This window comes from Dermacentor silvarum, chromosome 10 (assembly GCF_013339745.2).
Source record: "Dermacentor silvarum isolate Dsil-2018 chromosome 10, BIME_Dsil_1.4, whole genome shotgun sequence".
Classification (NCBI taxonomy): Eukaryota; Metazoa; Arthropoda; class Arachnida; order Ixodida; family Ixodidae; genus Dermacentor; species Dermacentor silvarum.
This window is the reverse complement of record NC_051163.1, coordinates 44,242,597-44,255,434: the sequence shown is the minus strand read 5'-3', so window position 1 is coordinate 44,255,434 and position 12,838 is coordinate 44,242,597. Positions and strand designations below refer to the sequence as shown.

General features: G+C 46.1%; 1 protein-coding gene across 1 annotated transcript; it reads left to right on the top strand.

The window, feature by feature from the left end:
- Positions 1-3,113: 3,113 nt before the first annotated feature.
- Positions 3,114-11,724, top strand: LOC125940778 (uncharacterized). The gene is made up of 2 exons (XM_049657344.1): positions 3,114-3,540; positions 10,922-11,724. Exons 1-2 carry the CDS (start codon positions 3,420-3,422, stop codon positions 11,512-11,514), a joined length of 714 nt encoding a protein of 237 aa, XP_049513301.1. The 5' UTR covers positions 3,114-3,419; the 3' UTR covers positions 11,515-11,724.
- Positions 11,725-12,838: the final 1,114 nt, after the last annotated feature.

The window sequence follows — 12,838 nt, the reverse complement described above, 5'->3', positions numbered from 1 at the left end:
TGTGCTGTCGCTCACGCTTACGCAATAATCAAGTCCCTGCCGCAAATTTGCAGGGGCAGATGTGTATCCCGATGACGGAAAGTACAGTGAATATTACACCAAATTTGCTGGAAAAGGAAGGTACGCCGTGAAGGCACGCGTGAACGGTAACGAGACGAGGGAAGCCTGCTGCGGATCTTGTTCAGGAAGCGCCATTACACCCCACAGGCTGTTGACCTTACAACCTGGTGAGTTATCGAACATTTCCGTCAGACATGGTCACTCCACTTTGTTGCAACGAAGCAATCCCATGATTGCTTCGTTGTGAGTACAAATGGCTTGTACTATTGACATGACTTGAAAGACAAACCACGTGTTACGTAACGGATGACGTCACGCGCCCGTGGCAAACAATGGTATATGACAAATGGTGCACGTCGGGTCATTTGTCGTGGGTAAGGCGAGGGTAAGGCGAGGGTAAGGAAGGGCGGACGTTGGCAGGTGAAAGTGAGGAAAGATTACGGGTAAACATGCGAGGCTAAATGAGGAATACGGCATTCACATTGTCGAAGTACAGAGAAGCAACTTAGTATACAAGATGAGTTTGAGGTCGAAAGTTCGTAACCACACCGGCAGGAAGCCTCCGTAATTCGTATTTAATAGAAATGATTGACTGATTGACGTCGAAGTCCACTTGTAACTGACGTGAGTCATAAATGGGCCTTATTGAACACTGAACACATGGTACATAACCGACTTCATGCAGTCACTCCGACGTTTCTTGTTTTCCACCGATTATCACAGCTCAGCACCGTCCTTTACCTGAAATAAACATTGTTCAATTCAATTATTCTTGCGAAAGCAATTGTATGAACACTCAGAGAGAATTTCTGCCATCGCCGTTATCGTGAGGTTCCCTATAATGTCCAATGGTGATAACACGGTGAGGAGCCGACAAACGCGGCTCGATTTCGTCCGCGCGAAAGGGAGGAAAGCGGGCAGCAAGTGCGCCGTGTTTCGCCGCGCGCGAGGCACCCAACGTTGCGAGGCATCGGAGGGAGGGTAGGGAGGGGGTGTCAGCGAGTGTCCGCGGTCATCGAGTGTGATGCGTTCATGTTTACGGCGCGCGCTGACACTATGCTTGTTAGTAATTTAGTTAGCAAGCGAATGTTTACAAGTCGATACGGCCGATAAAAGTACTATCCTTAACTCGTATGGCTCTTTGCCAATTTGCTATCGCACTTCGGTGCTTCGCCTTTCGGGCGAAACTGCGACGTTTTCATGCTCTGACTAGAGAGAGGCAAAAGCGTGAGGTTTGTGGCTTTTTAGGCATTGCATGATGGCGTCTGTGGAAACATGGAAAAGAACAAAAGACATGATGTTAACATAGCCAAAGCTTGACTACAGTACAACCAAACGGATTTGTTTTATGCTTCGGCTACAGTATGAAAACAGCGGTCGAATACATAGTCGAGGCACCTTTATATCAGTAAGCATTGAACTCAAGGGGAAGCCTTAGCTCGGGGCCTCCTGTCTATATACATGGAAAAGAAAAAATAGTGTTTATCGGCAACCGATGCGCCAATTGCTGACATTTGTTGCATTTACGAGGAAAAGTTTATATCTAGTCATTGCTCGAAACATAATTTTGATTTAGGCTGTGAACTATTGGTAAATTTGTTAAAATACCAACATTTAGCTAATAGCAACTCTTAACTTAACAACTCTTCATTCGGCAATCAAAATTATGATTCTTTAAACTGCAACTAATAATGCATCTAAAGTGAACAAAACCGATTTATTAAACAATGGTACAAAATATACCATTGTTATGCGATTACGACTCTAGCAAAACACTCGTAAACATTGTAACAAACTCACATGAGCTCCAATTTCATACATTAAACTTGTCCGCTTAAGATGATCTAACATATTAGGTTGATAGAGCAGCGATATGTGTTTTTTAAGCTGACGTGCGCGCTTGTCACTGTGTGCTTCTGTTTTATTGCGATGGCAATTATATGGACGCTCCAAGCGCATTTCTACCGTCGGCGTCGCCGGGAGGTTCCGTGTGAAGTCTAACGGCGATAAAATCGTCGCCGCACGCCGTATGCTATATGTGCGAGTGAAAGCGCGCGAAGGAGGACGCGCACTTTCACGCAGAGCGAACGCACGGCGGAGAGCAAACGCGACCGTCGCGCGAAAAGCCGAGAGGCGATGAGAGGGTAGGATGGGGGCGACGTTGTGCTGCGGCACCAACGGCGCAAGGGGACCTGGCCACTAATTCTCGCACGGAAAAGGAGGAAAGCGGGAAGGCACCGCGGAAGGGAAGGGGTGCGGCTTCTACTCTGCCCGCAACTGAGCACTTGTACTTTGAGCGGCTGTGACCGGTCACCCGCACCGTATATTGAAAGCGATCTGCAGAGGGCTCATAGCTTTGTATGCGCTGTGTTTTCGCTGCTCAGTTTCCGTTGAAGCGATAGACCGCACGAACCTTCGCTCGCTGCTGAGCTGTACTTGCTCACTAAAGCGTTGGGACAGCGGTTGTGTACGGTCGTCGAGTGGGATTGTCGAGTGCTTGCTTGTGCGCGGTGACACCATGCTTGTTGGTTCAATTAGTAAGCGAATGTGTCCAAGTTTACACAGCCGATAAAATTACTATTCTTACTCCGTATATATATCTACTAATTTGCTATCGCAATAGATGCTTCGCCTTTCAGGCGAAGCTGCGACTTTTTTTCTTGCTGGTCACCTGCGTTTTATGGAGTGTTGTGTTCATATCTTTGCTAAGAGCTTTAGCGATAATATGAACTCGTATGCAACCGTTCTTTTTTGCATTAAGTGTTTTCGCCATCAGCAGCATTTCCAGCGAGCGCCACTTTTCCAGCGAGCGCCACGATGACAAATTCTGGGCGTCTTGCCAAAGAACTTTTACGGCCCGTTCCGGTAGCTTACGGCGGAACAGATAGGTATTTCAGGGGAAGGAAAGAAGGAATGCCGATTTCCCGTGCACGCCAAGTGCCGCTGCAAAGTCGCAAAGCGCCAATTTCGTGGACGAAGCTGGCTTTAGTCGAGGGCGCTTAGTGTTCTGGCTAGCGCCCTATATAGTAGAGACCAGTCGATGCAATTATTTACTCGCCACCTAAAATCGTTTACATCGAATAAAAAACGGCGCAGAGATTGTCTACACATGGATCGTTATTGAAAGCAAGGGCTAAGCCGCGTGTTGTGTCTCAAAACCGAAACCTGGCTTCAGTATTTTCAATTGCGACATTATTTCAGGGCACTGCAAATCCGGCGCTGAGTATGACAGAAGCTGCTTTCCCACTAGCAACGAAACTTTCAAGCCGGCCCCGCCACCACAAGCGAAGCCCATCGGCCCTTTCCAGAGGGAGACCGATCTAGGATCATTCGAAGTGACAGTCGACCTGCACGAACACATGGTGCCTCCAGTGGCTGTCAGGGACCTGCATGTTTCTAAGGCGAGACCAGGAAACAATGGCACTCTTCTGGCGACCATGACCTGGACATGGCCAGGGAAACACAAGACTCATGGAACTGGTTCGTATTGGCTCTGAAAGCGCACCGTGGTCTAACTCAGCAACCTACCATTTGCAGATGACATTGCCCTGTTCCGCAACGATAAGGATCAGCCGCAGCAAATGATTGAGGACTTTAACCGAAAAAGTATAACAGTAGTGTTGAATGTTGAAATGTAGAAGACAACGGTAATAGAGTGTAAAGATAATGATTATTCGTAATTGGCAGTCATCCTCTAGCATATATGCAAGAGTACGTTTAACTAGGTCAATTACTCGCAGGGGATCCTGATGACGAAACAAAAAACATCTTCGGAACAGCAGAGATGGTTTGGAGCTCATACTGGAGGCTTCACCAAATCATGAGCGATAAATTACCACTATCCGTGGAAAGAAAAGTCTAACACTCATTGCATTCTAGTGATACCAACGAAGGGGGCAGAAACATGAAGCTTAACAAAGAAGTTTAAGAAGAAGCTAGGGACAGTGCAACGAGCGATAGAACGAAAGCTGAATAGCGTATAACACGAAGAAGCAGTAATACTGCAGCGTAGAGGGGAGAACAAATGGAGGCAATCGATATTAGTTGACATTAAAAGAAAAATATCGAGTTGAGCAGGCATGCAGCGTGTAGGCAGGTAACCGGTGGTATATTGGTGCTACAGAAAGGGTGCCAAGAGAAGGCAAGCGCAGTCGAGGTCGGCAGAGAGTTAGGGGTTGCGATGTATATAGGAAACTTGCTGGCACGCTTGCTTGGAATAAGCTAATGCAAGACAAGGGTAATTGGATATCGCTGTGAGATGTCATGATCCTGCAGTGGACATAAGCTGCTGCTGATGATGACTGCTGAGGACACAGTCACCTTGGTGCTTGAATAATCAAACCTGCACACGCGGTCCATTGTGACGAATTCCGCGCGCGATAAGCAACAGTAAATGAATATAACAGAGGAAATCAAACGCTTGACCTAGGCAAAGTGAGGAGAGCCTAGTCGTGATATTTCGGGATGCCAACCATAGGGTAGGCAGGCATTTTTACGTTTCTACTGCACAGAACTAGCTATCAAATGAAGTAATATGAAATCTACATTTCGACAATAAAGTGTTGGGTGACACCATCAAAAAGCCGCAATCGGCTTGACAGAGGAATGTGCCCCGTAAACATGGCAAGTTAGGCATGCTACCACACATTTTTTTAATGCGTAGATGTTAATGTCCACTACATACACAGAATACACACTTTATGTATGTCCATGTATTTACATATAAAATGTCGAAGTATATGGATAATGGATGAAGAAAAATAACAACGATGAAAGGATGAATATAATGAACCGAAAGAGGAGGAAAACAAAAACCAAAGCACCATGCCATACCATCGCTGCACCTACTATATATATAATACCAATACTACCAATGCTATACCAATATTATACAAATACCAACTGTACCACTACAATAACAAACATACCTTACCAATACCACACTAAAAATCACACCATAGCAAAAATACCATAGCAACATGTAATTGAAACAATGAGATATTTATGGTTATATTTGTGATGGAACTGCATCATTCAGATAACAAATAACTCCTCTTGCGGTCTGTTTCATATCGGCGGAATAATAAATGATTTCAAAGTTGAGTTTATGGTTTTATCACCAGTAAATCGAATAGACGAGTGGCGTGAGCATGAAACGGGACATTAGCAATAATGCGAATAATCGTTCTTTGCAGTCTGTGTAATATTGCTATATTTGTGTTGGTGGTGGTACGTACTCACACCAGGTGTGCATATGTAAGGCCTGACTGAAATAGGGTGTTAGAGATTACTACTTTGATGTCTGTAGGCGAGGAAAAAACGCAGCTTAGTCAACATACCTAATTGTCTCGATAGTTTGGTAACACCATCACTGATATGAATGTCCCACGCCACGTTGTGATGCTTGCCATATCGTCACACCTAGACAGTTTAAAATTGGTACAATGTCTAACTTAGTGCTGCCCAGGATTAAGTGTGAGAGTGATGAGATGATTGATTTATTTCTAGTTCGGAATAAAATGGCTTGTTTTTGAAGTGTTTAGAGTCAACGAGGAAATGGTACTGCAGACCTACAGCCAATCAAGCGCGTTGTTTACTGTTATTGCCAATCGATTTTTCTGAAAAATATATGTTGGTGTGAAATATACATGATTTGTCATACAGATGACAAATCGAACGCTGTCGTCAAGGCGAAGTATATCGTTGACATCGATATTGAACAGTGGGGGCCAAGTATATTGTTCTGAGGGATGCCATCTTTGATATCTGATAAGCAATGATTTATTGTGACTTGTTATTTCTGGTGCACTAGTTATGTGGTAATAAGGTCTAAAAATTAAGCACGAAAGCAGTAATGGTTGCGTCTTTGAAGCCAAGCGTTGTGATGAAGCCTATCGGAGGCTTTTGAGAAGTCGACATAAATGCCCATAGCGTAAGCCTGTTTTTCAAAAGAATCTAAAATCACTTCTTTTTGATATAGAAGTGCTACTTCTGTAGATTTTCCGTTGACGAAGCCGAACTGAATCGGTGTCATCGTAAGGTGCTCATTTAGAAAATAATACATGCGTCTGTGTCGCATCTTCACAATGTACTTTCAAATGAAGGAAGAGCAAAAATCGGTCTATATTGACCCTTTTCGAGGAGCAGTTTGTTCTACAGGAACGAGACAGCGCTTTCGGCGGCGTGCCATACGTTGCCTCAGCGAATGCGCATGAATACGAAACCATTACTGCTTCTGCCCTGCTTTGCGATCAGCTGTCGGAAATGCAACTGTGTGTGCACTAATGCACTGTGCCTAATTCATGCTGCAAAATGTGTCGGTAAAGGGAAGACGTGTGCAGTAGTTCGCTGCAAAAATAGGGATTCGCATATTAAGGAAAGGAATCAACCTGTGTCACCGCTCTTACAACTGCCTGTGTTGCCGCCCTTCGCGATGCACGGCTTTCCTCGAGGATAAAAAAAAGAATTCCTTTCTTTTGAGGTTAGCTATACAGCGCTGGCGGAAGAATTATCAACTCTGGAACGTCGGTACTTAAGAGAGTACCGCTCGTTACAAAAGGAAATAACGCCACTTACTGGCATAGTAAGTTTCTCGCACGTGATTTACACACATCTACCCCTACTCGCATGCAAACTTAGACCCACCCTATCACCAAAGTATCAATAATAATCGAATGGGCGCTGACTTGAATGAATATGCCAAAGCTTGAGTGACGGCGACTACACTGACAAGACACGAATGTTGGAAGCTGAACATATCGTGACGGTCCACAGAGTAAGCGGGGGACTAGCGATAATACGTCTTTGCTGCAAGCTACCACAAAGTGCAGAACATTTACATGCTAAGCTTTGTGCGCCGCAAGAACAAATCTATCGCAGCAGAGTACACCAGCGAGTAATTAGGCTGAAAATAAACAAACAAATAGTGGCCGCACCGAGGAACTTAGCTGAGTCAGAAACATGACAAGCCGCTGCTTCAAAATGTTTGCCAAATAAGGCAGAGCACACTGATCCTGATTTAATTCATAAGCCGAAAGCTTGGACCGCTTGGAATACATATTTCTAGGCCCGCTTTTAGTACAAGCACCGTATACGCTGCTCCAGCCGTTTGGAAAAGGCGTATTGAGCTCTGAAAGCACTTGCATGTCCTCTACCTAAAGCTGTGGCCAAAGCTTCGTGTCGTCCACACAGTCGCCGTCTACGATATGCGTCGAAACGGAGGGCTGCAGCGCCGCACCGGCGTCACGCGCTTGCCATTGTAAACACGGAGGCAAAGGAGGTAGCTGAGGCAAGCAATGGACGCGTCACCACATGATCAAACATGGCAGCGCCTACGTGAGCGCCGCGAAAAGAGTCAATAGTTTGATAAATTATTCCTACCTCCACCATTGAAAATACCAGAAACTTTTGCAATTTATAGATTTATTAGATGCGAAGCATCTATGCTCGGGGCTATGTCAATCCCTCCCTCCCTTACTCCCTCAATCCATCCATCCGCCGTGCGTCCTCACTAGAGTGTCCTCACACCTACTGCGAATGTACGCCAAACTCTGGCTTCCGGAAGCCGGAACTATCCGCTTCCGCTTCCACTTCCGGTTCCGCTTTTGCTTCCGGAAGCCAGCTTCCGGTTTCTGTAGAACGCTTCCGGCGTTTTGCCCGAATGATACCCCGGTGCTCCACACCCCTACTGCGCATGCACATCCTCCTCCCCCTCCTCTCCTCTCCTTGTCTCATTTCCTCTACTCTCGGCATTCCTCCTCTCCTCTCCTCTCCGGAATGCGCAACAAATGGCCACACCTGCGGCTCCGCGCGCGATAATGCGAAGCAGCTTAGGTTAGAGGCGCGACGGTAGGCGCCCCAGAGGCACCGGCAACAGTCACCAACGCCGCGCGCTTTCGCTGCGAACGCGGGCAAAACGCCGACGGCGTCGACAACAGTTCTGCGCGTTGCTGGTGCTGCTGCATGTCCAAATTTATACAGCTGATAAAACTACCTTTAGACGACCCCATGGCTGCTTCGCATACTACTCGGGGTTCCCCTACGGGAAGATGGTGTAATTTTATTGCGATAGCAATTATATGGACACTCAAAGGCAGATTTCTGCCGTCGCCGTCGCCGTGAGGTTCCGTATGACGTCAATGGAGATGAAATCGTCGCCGCGCGCCGAACGCTGTATGTGCGAGTGAAAGGGCGCGAGGGACGCGCGCTTTCACGGGGAGTGAACGCACGGCGGAGAACAAACGCGCGTTCTGCGCTGTGCTCATTTAAGGGCTGCAGAAGTGGGCGTCTCTTTCCTCCTCTACAATCACCATATATGTAGAGCAAACGTTCCTTCTTCCGACGCGCGACTGGCCGTGGGGGAGAGGGGGGAGGGAAGGGAGGCGACGTTTAGCTGCGGCACCAAGTGCTTATTTATATCAGAGGCTCTGGCAACAGTCGCCAACGCCGCACGCATTTTGAGCGAACGCGGGCAAAACGCCGACGGCGTCGACAACAGTTCTGCGTGTTGCCGGTGCTGCTGCATGTCCAAGTTTATACAGCTGATAAAGCTGCTATCATTACTCCGTATAGCTGTCTTCAAATTTGCTATCGCAATTGATGCTTCGCCTTTCAGGTGAAACTGTGACAACTTTTTTTCTTCAAATCTCGCATTGAAGTTTCCAAGGCTATTTTTAATTTTTCTGCATTGTTCCCTCTTTCCTCGCTCAAGCTTGAAGAACGCATGTCGTGCAGTTCCTGGCGCAGATATTTAAACATGTTTGTTGCTTCAGCTTGCGGCATTTTCGAAGACATTTGGGCAGCAGCGGCTGCGGTAGTACCAAGTCGCTAAAAAATATATGAATGCAATACCTCCAAATTTGCAAAATCGTTGATTTTAGAGCGAGAGAAGTTCGTCCCCACCACCGGCACAACTGCCAAGACATCTACAACTTAGCGAAAGTAATTTGTATGATGATACGAGATACACACATAAAATTCTCGCTTGATAAATATACAGGATTCGGCATTTGCTACTTTGTATTTTAGGATACTTCGATACACTGGAACATTCATTTCGAGGTCACTATGCTGTGCCATCAGCTATTTTTCCATGTGCTTAGTATACTCGGCAGGGGGATTATTCTGCGTAAAATACGCCAAAGGGTCGATACATTGCATTTACGTAATATTAGTTTATCGGTGTTTTCCGAACCTGTTTGTATAGGTTCGTAATCTTGGGTGATGCAACCTATGCAAAGTGGGACGCATTGGATTACTTAACACGTGCTCTGTGATATAATCTCTATTGTTTAGGCGGCACAAGGATGAATTGAATGGTTACAGCATAGACGTGCTGCATGCTTAGAGTGCGCATGAATCACTAGTCACAAATAAACGAAGCGCGGTTTCTATGTGGCGCTGTGCAAACACGGCGTTCATCTGGAGTAACGCCTGGGAGCGCTGGTGTCATGGAGAGACGCGTAATGATGCGGCTATTTTCACATTTCACGCGTTTTCTCTACAACGCCCAAAAATTATTACCCGAGGTATAGCACACAGAAAAAAGCTGAATCGGGTGTTTTGAAACACAATTATTACTTTTCCATCAGAATTCGCGTCTCAATTCAGCAATTAAAAAGTTGGTCCCTTATTCTCCTCTTATTTTCCATAGCTTAGTTATAAAAAAAATATCCTCCTGATGCTGTACGTCACTGCTGACATAATATCACTGGTTGCGTCCTCGTATATTCCATTTCATATTTGTAAGAGCTTGGCTAACGTTTGCTGTGGCACCCTGTATTATTCGAAGCCAGAAATGCTGGACCCAAATTTCAGCAGTGCCTGCGGCACAGAACGTGCTTGAAGCCTCCATTAATGCATTCAAACGTGTACACGCTGTAGCGTATGCGTGAATTGTGATTACCATTATTAGCCGACTTCCTCCAGAGCCGATTGTACTTAAAAGTATATTCAGCAATGTTTTCTTGGTATAGCGCTTAAATGCTAATCGCGCAACTACCCAAAGTCACTGTGATATGTGTTCTGCACATTTTTGAGGAAAATTAGCAAAAAATAAAGCGTCATCGTCCTGGCAAATTATCTTTGTTTGCCTTGACTGCCTAAAATTGTAAATATTGTTTTAGGTGTACAACGTGCACCAGTCTGATGGATTGGGGCAGGTTGTATAGTCGCCATCTTTATGAAAGCGAAAGCAGCCTCGTCGGCCACATTCTGGCCAGGCTCCGCGGGGAGATGCGAAAACAAAAGGAGAGGAGGGCGCCATTCCGTTTTCTGCTTTCTTCTTATGTGATCACATATATGCGCTATAAGTGGTACAGTTCATTCTCTATACCGGCGTCTCTTCAAACACTTCCCAATACCCGATGTATCCGACGCATGTTCTTGTACGACCAGGCCTCGTCGCAGTGGAACTGCCCTATACACCTGGGCTAGATTAAATGTTTCGTCCAACAAAAACTCGTGTTCAGGTGGCCTTTCGTATAACAATAAACGCATTGATGTCGTTGTTCGTGTTTCTTGTTTAAGTTCTTAAACACAGATGAGCCTATCGACTGGTTATCAAAAATCCACTTTTGTACTCGTGTAATGAGCCGTGGTTGTCTTCCAAATTAAATGAATTGTTTGATGGAACCTGCTTTTTATTCGCTGCTGTGGCCCTGCGAGTGACTGAGCGAGTGGTCATTTGAGATGGTTTATTCATCAAGTGTAGGAACGTACAGGTGTACATTTGCTGTGGCATCAAAATACGTATTAACCTCTCCTCTAGGAACTTTACTATCAATATTCTGTCAGAAAGAATGACTCACTCATTCTGGAGCTCTAACATTTCTTTGGTGTTCTTCTGTATCCTCTCTAACAGCTTCGTCAATCGATATCCGAGCGAGCAAAGACTTCAAAAGCCTGGACGAACACTTCGAGTCCCAAGTGCAGATCGACTCAACGAGCTTGGTTCAGGGCGACCTGATACCTAGACCGGGAGGAACAACTAACGTTGTGACAATCTCGCTTACACGTGAATTGGCAGAGGAAAGAGAAAATTTCACAATGTGGAGAGTGAAGTTTGCTCTTAGAGTGAACAACAGCTACGGCCTGATGTCTGGGATATCAAACATAGCGCAGTTGGCCTACGACGATTGGTCGAAAACTGGAGTTGGCTACCATGGCAACAAGTACACCTCAAAGCTTCCAGAAGGCCTGCCGGCCAGGCCCACGACAGCTGGGAAAAGTAGCCCGAAATCCTCACAAGGCAACTCCGCCGACGATGACAGCGATGACGGCACTTCATCTACGTCCTCAACGCCATGGCTATGGCTCCTGGCTCTTCTTGTGGCAGCAGTAATGATGGCTTCTGCTGTGCTCTGGTTTCTCAAAAGAAGCAAGGGCGGAAGTGATACTGGAGTTGTGGACAAGGGCCTTGCAGAACTAGCTGAGGCTACAAGTTCGCCAGCGTGAAAGTGTTTGAATATGTTAGGAGTTATAAACTTCACAAAACACGGATTTCCGGTCGCCTTACTACTGGGCTTGCATCTGTTCCTTAAATGAGCCTGGTGTCTCGGCGAAGATTTTTACCTAATGCCTAGAACTACTGTTGCGCATATGAATTACTTTCTTCAACACCACTGCAACCACAATAAAACATAATTTCTGCCTACAGAGTTTGCTAATGTCGAATTCAGTGTGTGCCTCCCATTTGCCAAGAAATGCTTTGGCGCCTTATTCACTTAAGCTGGTCCTGCAGCGCACACGAAAGACTCTGTAAAAGCATGTGAACATCCCGTGCTTTCTGCGGCAAACTAGATGATCAATTATAAGTGCTGTACGAATCGCAATTCGTAAGAAACGCATTCCTAGAGCAAAAGTGGCATTTATTTCCGATTATACAATGGGCATGATGAACTATAAGCAACAAAAACGTGTAAATAATTAGTCGCAGATTGGCTCATGGAATGATCTCACCAAGAAGCGAAAGAAAAGGCACGGAAGCAAGAGAAAAAGAAAGAAGGGGAGGGGGGGCGGCTGCAGGGACATTGTTGTAAATGCTTGCAGTATTAATATGGCGGTGAGAAAAGTTAACATGTATAACGGGGATTGGTTCTCCGTCAAACCGTGCCATTGGCACATTCTTAGTACGACTGCTGGCTGGAGAGCATGAGGCACTTGACACGCCCAGTACCGAAGAAGAAAACCGCAAGAAGTTTGTGCGCACGAGCATTTGGTTTTTTCGGAATTCGGGGGGAAGGGAACGTACGTCACACAATTTCTTTTGTGCGCTGCGAGCGTTCCGATTGTTAGCCTGGACCTGGTCCCCAACAGCTGATACGCACCTGCCTGCATCACTGGGACTGAGCAGCATGGGCACTTAGAACCCAGTGGTAAATGCGACCAGTTCCACGTTGAGAACACAGCCGGTGTAAGGGCCAGCCCGGACAGAAGCCTCCTATGCATAACTTCTCCGCCGTAGTAAGTTGAAGGCGGAGGGAGCAGACACACGGTGGTATTAGAGCGCGTGTGTCCTGCTAGAGAACATTTTTACGGGCTCGGATTGAGTTAAGGGCTTGAAGTGGGAGGGAAAGAGACGGAAGATCTGCATTAGGAGGGTATTGTACCCGCTGGTCAGCAGCATATTTGTGAGGGTTCGCAGCATGGTCTTGAATCCAGTGTACCTTGACGTCTTTCTATTCATTGTATCGCCTCAGATTTACATCGCCTTTTCAACCTTCTTGAGTTCTTGTATAGCCGCTAAAGAATCAGTGAACATATCTGGTTGTTTGATTGT